At 47.2% G+C, this 17,127-nt stretch overlaps 1 protein-coding gene across 1 annotated transcript in view; it reads right to left on the bottom strand.

The window, feature by feature from the left end:
* LOC140386530 (sialic acid-binding Ig-like lectin 12) overlaps positions 1-17,127 on the bottom strand; it is an 84,126-nt gene that overhangs the window by 23,041 nt on the left and 43,958 nt on the right. The window contains exons 5-10 of the mRNA XM_072468938.1: positions 13,997-14,359; positions 8,743-9,024; positions 7,353-7,634; positions 5,179-5,454; positions 4,072-4,365; positions 2,650-2,746 (exon numbers count right to left, since the gene is read on the bottom strand). Of these exons, the coding sequence (XP_072325039.1) occupies positions 2,650-2,746; positions 4,072-4,365; positions 5,179-5,454; positions 7,353-7,634; positions 8,743-9,024; positions 13,997-14,359 (1,594 nt within the window). The remainder of the gene's footprint in view (positions 1-2,649; positions 2,747-4,071; positions 4,366-5,178; positions 5,455-7,352; positions 7,635-8,742; positions 9,025-13,996; positions 14,360-17,127) is intronic.

Below are 17,127 nucleotides of genomic sequence, written 5' to 3'. Positions count from 1 at the left end.
GGAGTTTCTGGGAGTAATTGAGGACACAGTGCAGAGGTTCATCCCAAAGAAAAGAAAGGTTATCAGAGGGGGGAATTAGGCAGCCATGGCTGACAAAGGAAGTTAGGGAATGCATCAAAGCAAAAGAGAAAGCCTATAATGTGGCAAAGAGTAGTGGGAAGTCAGACGATTGGGAAGGCTACAAAAACAAACAGAGGATAACAAAGAGAGAAATAAGGAATGAGAGGATCAATTATGAAGGTAGGCTAGCCAGTAACATTAGGAATGATAGTAAAAGTTTATTTAAATACATTAAAAACAAACGGGAGGCAAAGGTTGACATTGGGCCGCTCCAAAACGACGCTGGTAATCTAGTGATGGGAGACAAGGAAATAGCTGAGGAACTAAATAAGTACTTTGCGCCAATCTTCACAGTAGAAGACATGAGTAATATTCCAACAATTCCGGAGAGTCAGGGGGCAGAGTTGAATATGGTAGCCATCACAAAGGAGAAAGTGCTCGAGAAACTAAGAGGTCTAAAAATTGATAAATCTCCGGGCCCAGATGGACTACATCCTAGAGTTCTGAAGGAGGTAGCTGAAGAAATAGTGGAGGCGTTAGTTATGATCTTTCAAAAGTCACTGGAGTCAGGGAAAGTCCCAGAGGATTGGAAAATCGCTGTTGTAACCCCCCTGATCAAGAAGGGAAAAAGGAAAAAGATGGAAAATTATAGGCCAATTAGCCTAACCTCGGTTGTTGGCAAGATTCTAGAATCCATTGTTAAGGATGAGATTTCTAAATTCTTGGAAGTGCAGGGTTGGATTAGGACAAGTCAGCATGGATTTAGTCAGGGGAGCTCGTGCCTGACAAACCTGTTAGAGTTCTTTGAAGAGATAACAAATAGGTTCGACCAAGGAGAGCCAATGGATGTTATCTATCTTGACTTCCAAAAGGCCTTTGATAAGGTGCTTCACGGGAGACTGTTGAGTAAAATAAGGGCCCATGGTATTCGAGGCAAGGTACTAACATGGATTGACGATTGGCTGTCAGGCAGAAGGCAGAGAGTTGGGATAAAAGGTTCTTTTTCGGAATGGCAACCGGTGACGAGTGGTGTCCCGCAGGGTTCAGTGTTGGGGCCACAACTGTTCTCTTTATATATTAACGATCTAGATGATGGGACTGGGGGCATTCTGGCTAAGTTTGCCGATGATACAAAGATAGGTGGAGGGACAGGTAGTATGGAGGAGTTGGGGAGGCTGCAGAAAGATTTAGACAGTTTAGGAGAGTGGTCCAAGAAATGGCTGATGAAATTCAACGTGGGCAAGTGCGAGGTCTTGCACTTTGGAAAAAAGAATAGAGGCATGGACTATTTTCTAAACGGTGACAAAATTCATAATGCTGAAGTGCAAAGGGACTTGGGAGTCCTAGTCCAGGATTCTCGAAAGGTAAACTTGCAGGTTGAGTCCGTAATTAAGAAAGCAAATGCAATGTTGTCATTCATCTCAAGAGGCTCGGAATATAAAAGCAGGGATGTACTTCTGAAGCTTTATAAAGCATTAGTTAGGCCCCATTTAGAATACTGTGAGCAATTTTGGGCCCCACACCTCAGGAAGGACATACTGGCACTGGAGCGGGTCCAGCGGAGATTCACACGGATGATCCCAGGAATGGTAGGCCTAACATACGGTGAACGTCTGAGGATCCTGGGATTATATTCATTGGACTTTAGGAGGTTGAGGGGAGATCTAATAGAAACTTACAAGATAATGAATGGCTTAGATAGGGTGGACATAGGGAAGTTGTTTCCATTAGCAGGGGAGACTAGGACCTGGGGGCACAGCCTTAGAATAAAAGGGAGTCACTTTAGAACAGAGATGAGGAGAAATTTCTTCAGCCAGAGAGTGGTGGATCTGTGGAATTCATTGCCACAGAGGGCGGTGGAGGCCGGGACGTTGAGTGTCTTTAAGACAGAAGTTGATAAATTCTTGATTTCTTGAGGAATTAAGGGCTATGGAGAGAGCGCGGGTAAATGGAGTAGAAATCAGCCATGATTGAATGGTGAAGTGGACTCGATGGGCCGAATGGCCTTACTTCCGCTCCTATGTCTTATGGTCTTATGGTCTTATGGAAAGGAAATTTGTTGTGTAGTCCAGTCTTGGTTTCACTTTTGCATTGAGCAAAGCTCACATGCACAACTCTGATGTCTTCAAGGTTTATAACTGTATAATTGTTCTTAGGTGCTGAGTCTTTATGAATCCACAATGTGTTTCCCAATTCCCCACAAGTTATTGGTGCATTGTTTCTAGTACAGTACATAAATCCATGTATTATCTCACCATAATATTGCAGCATTTCTTCCTCTCCAGTCCTGTTTTTTCCCCCATAACCCGACAATTTTTTCCCTTTCAAATATTTATCCAATTCCCCTTTGAAAGTTCCGAATGAATTTGCTTCTATCGCTCTTTCAGGCAACGCCTTCAGATCATAACAGCTTATTAGTATTTGTTTGAATACAGGACAATGAAAGATGCACTCCAGATCATGAGGGACAAATAAACTGCTTACAGGAGAGTTGTATGGCTGTAAACTCAAAGAATAGAATCACAGACTTGAGGAACGAATGTTGAAGTAAATATTTCAAAACATATCAAGTTAAATATTCATACTTACTTCCTCACATTCAAGAAGATTAAGATTCCAACCACAAATACACTCAGTATGATCCCAACTGTGAGCAATCCCACTGTCCATTTATTAGAGTTTCTACCTGTAAAAACAACCTTTAATTACTGCACTGCATTTTTAGAATGATGCGACAATGTATCACGAGAAACAATACATCCACTCATTCACGGGCAATGCCTACATTTATTGTCCAACCCCAGTTTCTCCTTGTGAATGTGAAGGGTGACCTTCCTCCTGAAACACTTCGAGACCAGTTTGTAGGGGAGTTAAAAAATAACCACGTTGCTATTTGAGACTGGAGTCACGAATACATCCCAGATCGGGAAAAGATGGCAAGTTTGCTTTGCTGAAGGGGCAATAATAACCAAATGTATGGAATCTCTAGGGATGTATCAACCAATCTCATTACAATTATGATCATGATCAATATGTGGAGATAGGGCGGGCGAGTGGATCTAGATAGCGTGCTCTTTCGGAAAGTTGGTGCAGACTCAATGGGTTGAATTGACTCCTGCACTGTAGGGATTCCAAGAATCACCAATGGCCAAATTTCCCTTACTGTCTTTTGTTTCAAAAAAAAATCTGGCAATCTCAGATTTAAAATTAACTATTTGATCGAATACTGATTTCAGTTTGGATAAAGAAGTTCCAGATTTCTCCCACCCTTTGAGTGTCAAAGTTTTTCCTGATTTCGCTCCTGAAAAATCTGCCTCACATTTTTAGTTTCTGCTCTTTCGTCCAAGCCTCCCTGAAGAAATACTTTCTCTCAATCAACCCCTATCTGTTCTCATTAATATCTTGAAAATGTGATCCAATTACTTGTTAACCCCTGAAAGCACAGGGGATTAAAGCCTTCTTTGAAAATACTCGTTTTCAATGCAATAGCTGTTTTGGGATAGGAGAGATTACCAGATTTCCATTTGCCTTTGTGTAAAGAAATGCTTTTTTAAAAATCCATTCATCGGTTGTGGACATCACTGGCTGGGCCAGAACTTAAGAATCAATATCTGGAGTCACAATAGGACAAACCAGGTAAGGAGGCAGATTTCCTTCCCTAAAGGGCACTTTACAACACCACAATGGTTTCAGATTATCTCGACACTTTATTTCCAGATATTTATTGAATTCAAATTTTACTATCTGGAGTGGTGGAATTTGAACCCCAGTCCCCTTAGTGCCTGGATCACTAGTTTAATGACAATGCAACTACTCCACCACCTCCCCATATATCCAGATATCACCATTGAATTTGACCAAGGCATTGACATGATTAAAAGCTTGGTCAAAGAGGCTAGTTGTAAAGCATATTTTAAAGGTGCTGGAGAGAGAGGTGGAGTGAGGGAGGGAATTCTCGAGTTTAAGGATCAAGCCAGCTGAGCGGAGATCGATCCCGAACCATTCTCTCACCTTTGGCCCACAGATACACCTTGAACATGGCTTCCCCATGTGGGTTTCGAACCGAGCAGGATGCCGTCACTTCCTCCTCATTGTGGGGTCCCGTCAGGATCAGGGAGCCAATCACCTGATGCCCATCTCTGACCGAACGTGACACAAAATGTCCGTGTGTTTGGTTATCACTAATGTTGGCATGAGGCAGGTGCCAGATGAGGACTCCAGGTGGATTGGAATTGGACACACAAAAGCAGGTGACCCCTTCTGACTGCTGAGTGCACTTCGACTCCTGGGAAATATCTGGTTCATCTGTGGAGGAAATGACAACAATGGGACACTTAGTACGATAGAAAATTAATACTGAAACACTCATTGGTGCACTTGTTACTTCCAGACTTGAATATTCCAACATTCTCCTGCCCGGTCTCCCATCTTCCAACCGCCATGAACTTCAGCACATCCCAAACTCTGTTGCCCCATATCCTAACTCATACCGAGTCCCGTTTACTCATCACACCCTGTTGTTCACTGAACAGCATTTGCTCCCATTACAATATCCCTCTTTGTCCCCTCCCTATGTCTGTAACCCACTCCAGCACTTAAAAATCCGCTGTTTCTCTGTAATCACCTCCAGTCTCTACTACTTTCTCTGTCTCTATGACTTGCTCCAGCCCAACAACACTTGATACCTCTGTAAACTAATTCAGCCCCTTCAACAGTCTTGATCTCTTTAACGTTCACCTTTCCTGACAACTCTTAATGTTTCTGTTCCTCATCCAGCCCCTTGAATCCTCCGTTTTTCTGTAACCTACTCCTAGAACCTACCCTCGGTCAATTCCAGCTTCGTAAGCATCCTTTCAGCTGACTGGGGCCGTAAACCCTAATCTCCCTTCCTCCTTGCCTCCCTCCACCCCCGGGCCCCCACGCCCAGATAAATCTGTCAATTTATATCGTTCTCTTCATTTAGGGTACTTCTTCAAAAATCTAACATATCCTCTGAGCTTCACTGTTATAATAGCTCCTTATGTATCTCGGAGAGGCACAAGGTCAAAAAAGCAACAAGGATTATGCTAGTTATGCTAAACTACAGCAAGTAAGAGCCAGATAGAGTTAAATGCTTACATTGCACATCCAGGTGGGTAATGTTGGAGGTGCTGTTACCCAGTGGGTTCCTCACAGTGCAGTAGAAACTTGCATCATTCTCCCGTGTTACAGGATTGAAGGAGAGAGTGCGACTACGTGTGTTTAACTGGATGCTGGTGATCCCCTCGATCCTGAACCAGGTGTAATGGGATATCGGTGGGACACTTTCACTGGAGCAGGTTAATGTGATACTATTTCCCTCTCTTATCCCATCAGTGGATCTGCTGATGGACACCATCGTCTCCTGTGGGGGATCTGGAACAAGAAAAGAGGAGAATCAGAAGATAATCCCCAAGCCCCACAACCCTCCGAGATCTCCGTGCTCCTCCAATTCCGGCCTCTTGGCCATCCGCATATTTCTGTTGCTCCACCAATGGCAGTTGTGTTCAGGGTTGCCTGGACCCTAAGCTTTGGAAATCGCTCGCTCATTTCTTATCTCCTCAAAACACAATCTGACACTGAGTCACATCAGGAGATATCAGAACAGTTGACCAAAATCACAGTCAAAGAGTCAGGCTTTAAGGAGCGTCTTACAGGTTGTGAGAGAGTTGGAGATTATGGGCTGGATTCTCTGTTTGGGAGACTAAGTCCCCTCGCCAGCATGAAAACGGTGGTGTCTAACGCCTGGAAAACTGGCGTAAAATGGCCACCGATTCGTCGTTTTGCTGGGAGCTAGCATGGAGGCAGCATAGACCTCCCCGCTCTAGCTGCCGATACAGCCCTGAGCATTTCCTGATCCGTGGCTGTGCATGCACATGGCAACGGCCTGCAGCGGCCGCACCATGCTTCATGGACCCAGCCCGTGAACCCGGACCGCAAAAATAGTACCCCACTTCGGCAGCTCGCATGCCCCAGCCCACCAGCCCACACTGCCCCCAGCCCCTAATGAAGCCCCCCCTACCCGCGGATCGGCCCTCCCCCGACTGTGGCGGTTCCAGACTGAGTCCGCAGCCACCACGCTAAGTTCACGACGGGTGAGACCAGACGTGTCCCACGTCGTCGGGAACTCAGCCGGTCGGGGACAGAGCATCGCAGGGCAGGCCTCAGGCAATGGCCTGAGGCCGTGGATACGTGGTGCCGCGTATTCCTAGAGTGCGCCGCTTTTCAGGGGACGGAGCATCACAAAAGCGGCACCGACCCCGATTTTGCATCATCGGGGATTCTCCGCCCTCATGCCAAACGCAATTTCAGCGTCGTGAGCGGAGAATCCAGTGGTATGTGTCTGTGACAGGCGGCACCTCCGTAGCGCAGTGATTAGCACTGCTGCCTCACGGCACTGAGGACCCAGGTTCGATCCCAGCCCCTGGTCACTGTCTGTGTGGAGTTTGCACATTCTCCCCGTGTCTGCGTGGGTCTCACCCCCACAACCCAGAGATGTGCAGGGAAGTTGATTGGCCACACCAAATTGCCCCTTAACTGGAACAAAAATAATTGCATAGTCTAATTTTTTTTTAATGCATCTGTGGTCCTGTCCATTCAACTGCATGAAATAGACATTGTAAATCCCACAGTCTCTTGGAGATACATCTGTTTGCACTGAGAGAGACGTGGCATCTAATACCTTGATGATAAGACCAAAATTACATCCAAGAATGAAATCCCAGTTGGATTAGACATGGCAAGAGGCACGACCACTGACTGAAGTGCAAAAGCATCAGCACAAAGCTGAATAAAGCTCTAGTCCAGTGACTAGTGTGGAGTGTTCCACTCTATCAATGCGGGAGTTGGACAGAGGAGAACAGCTTTTGAAATGTGGGTTGGGAGGAGGATGCTGGGAATCAGATGGATGGACAGAAAGACCAGTGAGTGTCTTAGATCAAAAGGAGAAGTTCAGGAATTAAAGGGTTGCTCAGTACAGTCAGAGAGAGAAAGATAGTCAAGTACGAAGGCTGGAAAAGACCCGACAGCCTTGTCCTGACACCAATTGAAGGAGAAACTGAGAGTAAAAACAGAAGAGGAGAAGAAAAATAGGATAGGCGGATAACATTGGGACATGGATTGTGGGAGAATTGAAGAAACAAGACAATGCCAATGGCTCCACTAAGACTGATAATGAATGAATGATTAAGATGCTGTGAATGGGTCGCTGGTCATCTGTGTATTTGTCTGTGTATGTATGTGTGTGTGCGCTGTTGAGATCTGTGTACACTCACGTTCCACAATGATGGTTATGGACCCCTCCACCGCTCCATGTTCATTCTCTGCTGCACACTCATAGTCTCCAGTGTCCCTGGATGTAACATGAGGAATCACCAACCACAGCTCATTGTTGGAACTTGTTCTGATCATTGTGACATTAAGATGTCGCCACGTCAGGTTAGAAGCTGGGAAGCTCTCGACAGAGCAGATTATCACTGTAGAATTCCCCTCAATTATATTGATCCATGAAGCATTAATCATATCAAGAGAAGACATTGAGAGATTCCGTGGTGAGTCTAAAAACAAAGGAAGAATTTCTCGTGAGCAAGCACTGTCTGATGTCTGTATGTACTTCCATACACCTTTCCTCAATATAGCTTCCTATCTCACATTGAAAATCGACACTGCCTAGGGAAACAGTCATGCTGTAGTTTCAATTTCAACCAGTGGAGATGCTATTCACCTTGAAGTAGCTTCCTTTCATACCCACAGGAGGTCCTTGGGAGTTTGACATCCAATGAATTGTGTTTGAGCAGTGGAGTAATGAGGGGTAAAACTACAATTCTCTGTGCAAGAGGTTTCTTGTCCAATTCAGGTACTTGTTGATCAAAAACACAGAATCAGAGCTTGTGGGGAGCGATTCTCCGCGTCCGCGACTAAGTGCCCATGACGTTGTGAACATTCACGACGGCGCGAAACGGCCCCGATCTTGATGGTTCAGGGCCCGAAAATGGGCTAGGATCGGGGCCGTGAGAAACTCGGGGGGCGTGTCGCAAAAGCAGCGTCGTCAGCGCGCGCCGGGCATTGGCGCTGCGTAAATGTGGTGCCGCGTAAATGACGCGGCCGGCGTAACTGGCGTAACTAGCGTCACCCACGCATGTGCGGGTTGGCCAGCGCCAGACCCCATTTCAGGCCCCCACCCGGTGAAAGAACCCCCCTCGCCCCCCCACAGGCCGTCCCCCCAGCATTCCCGCGCCGTTCCCGCCGGCAGCAACCAGGTGTGGATGGCGCCGGCGGGAAGCCGTCGTTTTGAGCAGGCCGTTTGGCCCATCCGGGCCGGAGAATAGCGGGTGTAGCGGAGATTCGCCATTTTGGGTGTCCCGGGCGATTCTCTGGCCTGCGCCGCGCAGAACTCGACGGGGCAGTTCTCGCCGCTTGGGTGAATTGCATGAGGGTGTCGGACTGGCGTCGCGGGGAAAAATGGCACGCCACGGGATTCTCCCAACCAGCGCGGGAGCGGAGAATCGCGCCCCATATCAAGACTAAAGTTCATCACTGAGAGAGGATTGGAAATCATGCGTGTGTTTATGTGTGCACGTGTGTTTTTGTGAGCCGTTGAAGTCTGTGTACACTCACAGTGTGTTTGTATGTGTGTGTGTGTGAGATAAGCATGTGTCCACTCACATTCCACAGTGATGGTTATGGACCGCTCCACTGCTCCATGTCCATTCTCAGCCGCACACTCATAGTCTCCAGTGTCCCTGGATGTGACGTGAGGAATCACCAACCACAGCTCATTGTTGGAACTTGTTCTGTTCATTGGGACATTAAGATGTCTCCACATCAGGTTAGAAGCTGGGAAGCTCTCGACAGTGCAAATTATCACTATAGAATTCCCCTCAATGATATTGATCCATGAAGCATTAATCATATCAAGAGAAGTTATTAAGAGATTCTGTGGTGAGTCTAAAAACAAAGGAAGAATTTCTTGTGAGCAAGCACTGTGTGCAATAAGACTCTACACTTCACCTCTCTTTATCTGATGTCTGTATGCATTTCCAGACACCGTTCCTCAATATAGTTTCCTATCTCTGCAACATATTTGGGAAGACCAGAAGTAAACCACAGGCTAACAAGCGATCAGGAGCCAGCCCTGGTTCCATGTATCCCTGGTGCATGCTGAGCACTCATTAATGAGGAAGCGAACAGGCTGGTCATTCAATCATGAAAGTGTCCCACCCCTGAAGGGGGCAACAGGATATCAATGAAAGTACAGGACTCGGCTTACACCGTGCACCAAAGAAGCAAAACCTAACCTCTAAGGCTGTCCCTAATAAGAGCCTTCAAAAAGGGGCATCCCAAGTCCCATGGGGCAACAGGATACCAGCCAAAGTACCGGACCTGACCGAGCCCAGCACATCCCGACACATATGAATCAATACCCCAGGACCTCTAGCACACCCCAAAACCTACACCCCAGTCAACCTGCACCTCTCCAACCACATCCTGGGCAGTGCACTGTCCCCACTTACACTAAGTAAAAAGGATGAATATGGCCAGTACCAGCCGAAGTGAGCTAAAGAGATGAAAAATCCTCAAGTCACCCAACAATTAGACACCCTAGGAGGGAAGGCCGATTCCCTCCTCTCCGATACAACCAAGGGAACCTCCCCTAAACCAATGGACCCGACCAGGATAATAAACAGAACCCTGTTCTCCGAGATGAAGAGAAGTAAAAAAAAACAAAGGGAAACACGCTCGAACTGACCCCAAAACATCAACCACCGCCCAAAATATCCACCATCACAGATAGGATATAAAAAACAATCCCTCTCTTCAACAGACCAATCACAGATTAGCCAACCTCACTTCAGTGTGCGCCATTACTCAAATCCTCTCAGTCTAATAGTTCTAAAGAGAAATAAGAGGCCCCAAGGAAAAGCTACAACCTCAAGCAGAGTCAGAAGGAGCCCAGTCCTCTCCAGAATACACAGTCTGCCTAGGCCATCAAAGGAGAAAGGCACGGATTCTTCAATTTGAAATAACAGAAAAATTCAAAATGAAAACTGCATGCGGCGAGCTCTAACTTGGGTTGGGGAGGGAGGAGGGCTATCGTCAATCTCCACTCGGGTTGATTAACACTACCATCCAACTCCACCCCAGCCATCCACCCCACACCGGCCCTGGCTCCACTCATCTTCATTATAAACGAGATAAGGGATGACAAAAAAGCACTCCCCTCCCATAACCACAAGGATTATAACACATGAAGGAAAATGGGGCGCTGTGTTAACAAGGAGTATTTCTAGCCTCCACTCCTGGTATGTGTCAAAGTGCTGAGGGGCCAGTACTTTAGAGTGGGTCAAAATAAAACACCAGGTGAATGGATTCTGGTGGCAGAAGCTTACTCCCAACACTGAGCAGTTGCAACAAATCAGGAGTGGGGCTAAGGGAAGCGAGAGATTCGGCACACAAGCAGCACAAGACATTCACTGCACATGGTTGAATGAGTGAACTCCGTGACTATACTTTGCTTCGTTATTTTCCCCATCTCACTTACTTTCACTGGATTGTTCGAAGGATAGGTATGTATATACATGTACCCGAATCCCCCACACTTCCCTATTTAACAGAGGTGCGGAGTGAGACCCTTAACTCCACAACCCTTCTGACACCCGCTCTCAACCCACCTACGGGTCACGACCCGCACTTTGAAAAAGCCTGCACTAGACAAGGAATAGTTCACCCACGTCTGTTTTTCTCAATGACAACGGACAATTTTTGTCTTCAGCACAGTGGTGTTTGTGGGATCTTGCTGAGCACAAACTGGATCATTTCACCTAATGGCGAATGAAGGATGTCTGGACTTACATTGCACAGGTAGTATGAGGGTCCGCTCCGATCAAACAGATGGATATCTCACTCTACAGGTGAGATTTTGTCTGTGATGTTTGGGTGATAGGGTCAGGCTCAGAACAGAAGCATAGGTCAGAGTGACACCATGCTGAGTCACAGTGTTTGAAACTAATCCCGGTATTTCAGTGAGAGTGTCCCAGGTTAAGACAGCTGATGTTTAGGGCAGCACGGTGGTGCAGTGGTTAGCACTGCTGCCTCACGCCGCCAAGGTCCCAGGTTCGATCACGGCCCTGGGTCACTATCCGTGTGGATTTTGCACATTCTCCCTGTGTTTGCGTGGGTTTCGCCCCCACAACCCAAAGATGTGCAGGTTAGGTTGATTGGCCACGCTAAATTTATCCTTAATTGGAAAAAATGAATTGGGTACTCTAAATTTTTTTAAAAGGGGCGACAAAAGACAGGTGCTGTTCCACTGCACATTGTGTTAAAGGTGCAGCTTATGTCCACACCTTTTCCTGCAATAATTTCAGCAGGGATAATTCCCTGAAATTATCCTGGGTATATCTGTGAAATCTAACACACAGAATAGATCCTTTTAGATAAATATAAAGTGAAGCATCAATTCAAATATAAATCACAGTCCCACAAGAGAAAGCTCTTTTAGAAGGGTAATATCAGCATTGAGACATTATTTCCTACGTTCAGACCTGGTGGAGTGTCTGTCAATCAGCTTAATACATTTTCACTCCAATTGACAATCTCGGGTGAGGGAAGAGGAGCTGCTCATAGTTCATGGTGAACTGGCTCATTGTGTTCACAGTCAGTTGACAAATTTAAATTCTATCCTGTCTCCATCTGAACAGAAACAATTTGAAACAATCTGTGAACCAGTACCTAATACCGATTATAAGGCTATTGATCATCTTGCTATTTGTGGGAGCTTGCTGTGCACAAACTGGCTGCTGAAAATGAACATCAAAGCAGGGGCCACATTTCAGAAATGATTTAATTGTCTATGAATCTATTTGGGACATGTTGAGGTGGTGAAAGATGCTATAGAAATGTGAATGTTTATTTTGTTGAAATCAGGGCAAAGCATTTGGCCATATTCCCCATCATGCTCTGCAATAAACTAAACTGGCCGGAAAAGAGATTCTCTTCCAGAAATTTCAGCCTTTCTAAAATAAACCTGCTGAATTCCCTGAGCTGTGAGACCCAAACAAATGTCATCATTAGAAACAACAAAGACAGCGCAGGCAAGCGAGGGACACTGGTGTTTAAATGTATGACAAAGACGTGGTGCAGTCGAACTTAAATCAGATGGCACAGTGTACCTCTAAAATGCAAACCTAATTTTTTGGATGGTTGGCTGCAAGGGTCTTCACCTCATGGAAAATTATTGGATAAAGGGAAATAATGATTAGCACGTTTCTGGACAGGTTCAAACTCTATGGGAAAAACAAAGGACTAAAAATGTTATTGGGCACTTTGATTTTAGCATTTTTATATTTATTTCACCAGAGGATGGTCCAGCTTCTCACTATGTTAAACACCCCCCCTGAAATGTTTAAATGTTTGAATAGAGCGGAAGCCTTTACTTCAAACCCAAGAGACCAGCACTGCTGTCGAAGGAATGGGGAAAATTAACTTGAGTCTCAGAAGTATTAAGCTCCAATCAACAGGAGCTGACCACTTCAGTGATTGAGCGAATGAGGTTCCTGTAACATATTTGATCATTTAAATTCTAGATAATTATTGAGAAATGTACTTTTTTGGAGTAGAGAAACAAAGTAGGTTTGTTGTTTTTGTTTTGGATGGTCCCTCTAATCTGTGGATTCTTGGCGAGCTTCTAGGTTATCGGACAGACTGTCGACATACTCTGGTACTTGCTTAAATCTTATTACAACTGTCTCTACACAGGTTACAGAGTGAGCATGTTGCTCCTGGTAATGTTTCCAACCCCTCTGTCTCGGGAGTCTGACACACGACCGATCGATGCCAGTGATACATCATCATCTCCATCATAGATTAGCATGTCCATTCTGTTAACTCTTACACTGCAATTTCCATATTATTATTTTATATTCTCTTCTTTCCCAGTCTCAATCAGTAACCATTTTAATTTCCCTGTCATCATTTTAAATCTGTGCTTGTGGTATATCAGTAATCATGCGTACAAATAAATTAATCTTAATCAGCAAACCAGCCTTTTGAATGAGTCATCAATTTGTTCCCTTCTAAATTGTGACTTGGAACAAACTATAAGTTTGAGTTTGAAAACAAGACATGGGGCGAAATTCTCCGGAAACAGCGCGATGTCCGCCGATTGGCGCCCAAAACGGTGCAAATCAGTCGGGCATCGCGCCGCCCCAAAGGTGCAGAATGCTCCGCATCTTTGTGGGCCGAGCCCCAACGTTAAGGGGCTAGGCCGGCGCCGGACAAATTTCCGCCTCGCCAGCTGGCAGAAAAGGCCATTGGTGCCCCACCAGCTGGCGCGGAAATTACATCTCCGGGCGGCGCATGCGCGGGAGCGTCAGCGGCCGCTGACGGCATTCCCGCGCATGCGCAGTGGAGAGTCTCTTCCGCCTCCGCCATGGTGGAGACCGTGTCGAAGGCAGAAGGGAAAGAGTTCCCCCACGGCACAGGCCCGCCCGCGGATCGGTGGGCCCCGATCGCGGGCCAGGCCACCGTGGGGACACCCCCCGGGGCAAGATCGCCCCATGCCCCCCCCAGAACCCCGGAGTACGCCCGCGCCGCCTTGTCCCGCCGGTAAGAGAGGTGGTTTAATCTACGTCGGCGGGACAGACATTTTAGCGGCGGGACTTCGGCCCATCCGGGCCGGAGAATCGCGGGGGGGGGGGGTGGCACCGGCGCGCCGCGATTCCCGCCCCCGCCGAATATCCGGTGGTGGAGAATTCGGCAACCGGCGGGGGCGGGATTCACGCCAGCCCCAGCGATTCTCCGACCCGGCGGGGGGTCGGAGAATCTTGCCCATGATTACAATTTGTAAACATCACAGTTTGTGTTCTTTTCCCTTGAGTGTTGAATGTGAATTGTTGAGGAATTATAACCCAGCACTTACCAGAAACCTGAAGCCGGGTAACAGGGTGATAACTATGGCTGGGGCCATTGTCAAATTCTATTCTGAAATAATAAGGTCCTGCATCTTCCCGCCTGATATTGTTTATTATCAGGGAACAGTTGCCATCTTTCAGGTCTCCAGACAGCCGGGTCCGATCGCGGAACCGTGACAACGCGTGATTGTGATTCTTGGAGTGAAAGGCTATCAACGATCTCCCCGTTTCCTCATTAAACCAGACTCCGCCTCTTGGTTGGTTTCCCAGACACGATGGATAACTGTAATGACACGGAATCTGTACACACGAACCATTGACCGCTGTCACCTGTTGTGGAGTCTCACCTTTCCACTCTTGTGACGGTTCTGCTGGGGAGAGAAATATCAATATTTAACACTGGGTGGTTTGTACATCCACCAGACTCAAAATTCACAATGGGACTGAATTGGGCGGGATAGTCAATACTGAGGAGGGTTGCAAAAACAAATCAAAGGTGGGAAGAATAGAAAAGCAGAATATTATATAAATGGAGGGAGGGTGCAGGATTTGATACTGAGGGATCTGGGTGTCCTTGAACATGAATCAAAAAAAGTCAGCATGCAGGTACAGCAAATGATTAGGAAGGCAAATGGAATGTTGGCCCATATGGAAAGGGGGATGAAGGTATGTCTTCCCACAACTCAGTAACTCAACCAGTAACGCTCACTCAGAAACATATATGTTTCAATGAGAACACCTCTCGTTCTTCTAAACTCCAATGGCTAACCGGCCAACCTGCTAAATGTTTCCTCATAAGGTAACCTTTCACCCCAGGGTTCAGCTGAGTGAACATTGTCTGAACTGCCTCCAATGTTGGAGGGCATTGGAGAATCACAACAGAGCACTATGTACAGTTCTTGTCTCCTTATTTAAGAAGGGGTATGCTCACATTGGAGGAAGTTCAGACAATGTTCACTCAGCTGAACCCTGGGGTGAAAGGTTACCTTATGAGGAAACATTTAGCAGGTTGGCCGGTTAGCCATTGGAGTTTAGAAGAACGAGAGGTGTTCTCATTGAAACATATATGTTTCTGAGTGAGCGTTACTAGTTGAATACTGAGAGAATGTTTCTCTTTGTCAAAATGTAGGATCAGGGGGCACAGTTTCAAAATAAGGGGTCACTCATTTAAGACAGAGATGAGCAGAAAGTTCCTTTCTCAAAGGGTGGTTAGTCAGTGGAATTCTCTTCCCCAGAGAGTTGTGGAGACTGTGGGACATTGAATGTATTCAAGGCTGAGTTAGACAGAGTTTTCATCAACAAATATGTCATGGGTTATGGGCGGGGCAGACAGGAAAATGGAGTTGAGACTAGATCAGCCATGATCCAATTGAATGGCGGAGCAGGCTCGAGTCCTTGAAGTACTCAGGTAAATGTGTTCCTTGCGAAACATGTTCAGGAGAGGTTCAGGATTCGGCAGCACCCTCTGCAGCAAACCTCCAACAGCTGGCGCCTCAAACCCCTTTTGCAATTGTGGAATGACAAACAATGCAACAAATTATGAAGGAACTCTGCAGAGTAAACTCAGTAAATGAGGAGATTAATGCTTGGCCTTGGGGATTGGCATTCGCTGAATTAAAATAGAAAACATTATTTGGGAAAGAAAAATAAGGAGGTTGTATATTACCTCAGAAAGAAGACTCGAACTGGGTAGAGGGGAAAAGAACAACAACAACTGATATTTACAGACTAATGTTAACATATTTAAGTATCCCAAGGTGCTGCACAGGAGGATCATAAAACAAAGTGTGACAGCCAGACACAGAGCGAGATATTGGGACAGGTGGTCAAAAGCTCAGTCAAAGAGGTAAGTTTTTAAGGAGCATTTAAAAGAAACAGTGCGAGAGAAATAGAAGAAGAAAGAAAGGGAGGTGGAGAGATTTAAGGTGTCAATTCCAGAGCTTAGGGCCCCAGGCACAGTCACGAATGGTGGGAATTTGGGGAATGCTCAAGTGTCCGGAATGGAAGGAGCACAGAGATGTCGGAAGGTTGTGGGGCTGGAGGAGATTACAAAGTTGAGGAAATAAGGACGAGAATTTTGAAATTAAGTCTTTGCTTGATCAGGAGCCAGTCTAGTTCAGTGTGCACAGAGGTGAGAAGACAGTGGAATTGGTGCAAGTTAAGACACGGACAGCAGATATTTGGAAGACCTCGGGCGTCATTCTCCGACCCCCCGCCGGGTTGGAGAATCGCCGGGGGCTGCCGTGAATCCTGCCCCCGCCGGTTGCCGAAGTCTCAGGTACCGGATATTCGGCGGGGGCGGGAATCGGGCCACGCCGGTTGGCGGGCCACCCCGTTCGATTCTCCGGCACGGATGGGCCGAAGTCCCGCCGATAAATTGCCTGTCCCGCCGGAGTGGATTAAACCACCTTTTGAACGGCGGGACAAGGCGACGCGGGCGGGCTCCGGGGTCCTGGGGGGGGGGCACGGGGCGATTTGGCCCCGGGGGGTGTTCCCACGGTGGCCTGGCCCACGATCGGGGCCCACCGATCCGCGGGCGGGCCTGTGCCGTGGGGGCACTCTTTCCCTTCCACCTCCACCACGGTCTCCACCATGGCGGAGGCGGAAGAGACTCCCTCCACTGCGCATGCGTGGGAAACTGTCTGCGGCCGCTGACGCTCCCGCGCATGCACCGCCCGGGATGTCATTTCCGCGCCAGCTGCGGGGCAACAAAGGCCGTTTCCGCCAGCTGGCGGGGCGGAAAATCCTCCGGTGTCGGCCTAGCCCCTCAATGTTGGGACTCGGCCCCCAAAGATGCGGAGCATTCCGCACCTTTGGGGCGGCGCGATGCCCCTCTGATTGGCGCCGTTTTGGGCGCCAGTCGGCGGACATCGCGCCGTTTTGGGAGAATTTCGCCCCTCAAGTTTATGCAGAAGGGGCAAGTTTATGCAGATTCCCTAATCTGGAAGAAGGAACTGACAGAATTGTGGCTAAGTTTGCAGATGTAACAAAGATATGTAGAGAGACAGGTTGTGTTGAGGAAGCAGAGAGGCTGTAGAAGGACTTGGACAGGCTAGGTTAGTGGGCAAAGTGGCAGATGGAATACAATGTGGAAAAGCGTGAGGTTCTGCACTTTGGTCGGAAGAATAGAGGCATTGGG

The sequence above is a fragment of the Scyliorhinus torazame genome, chromosome 12 (assembly GCF_047496885.1).
Source record: "Scyliorhinus torazame isolate Kashiwa2021f chromosome 12, sScyTor2.1, whole genome shotgun sequence".
Taxonomy (NCBI): Eukaryota; Metazoa; Chordata; class Chondrichthyes; order Carcharhiniformes; family Scyliorhinidae; genus Scyliorhinus; species Scyliorhinus torazame.
This window is presented reverse-complemented; position numbering and strand designations above follow the sequence as displayed.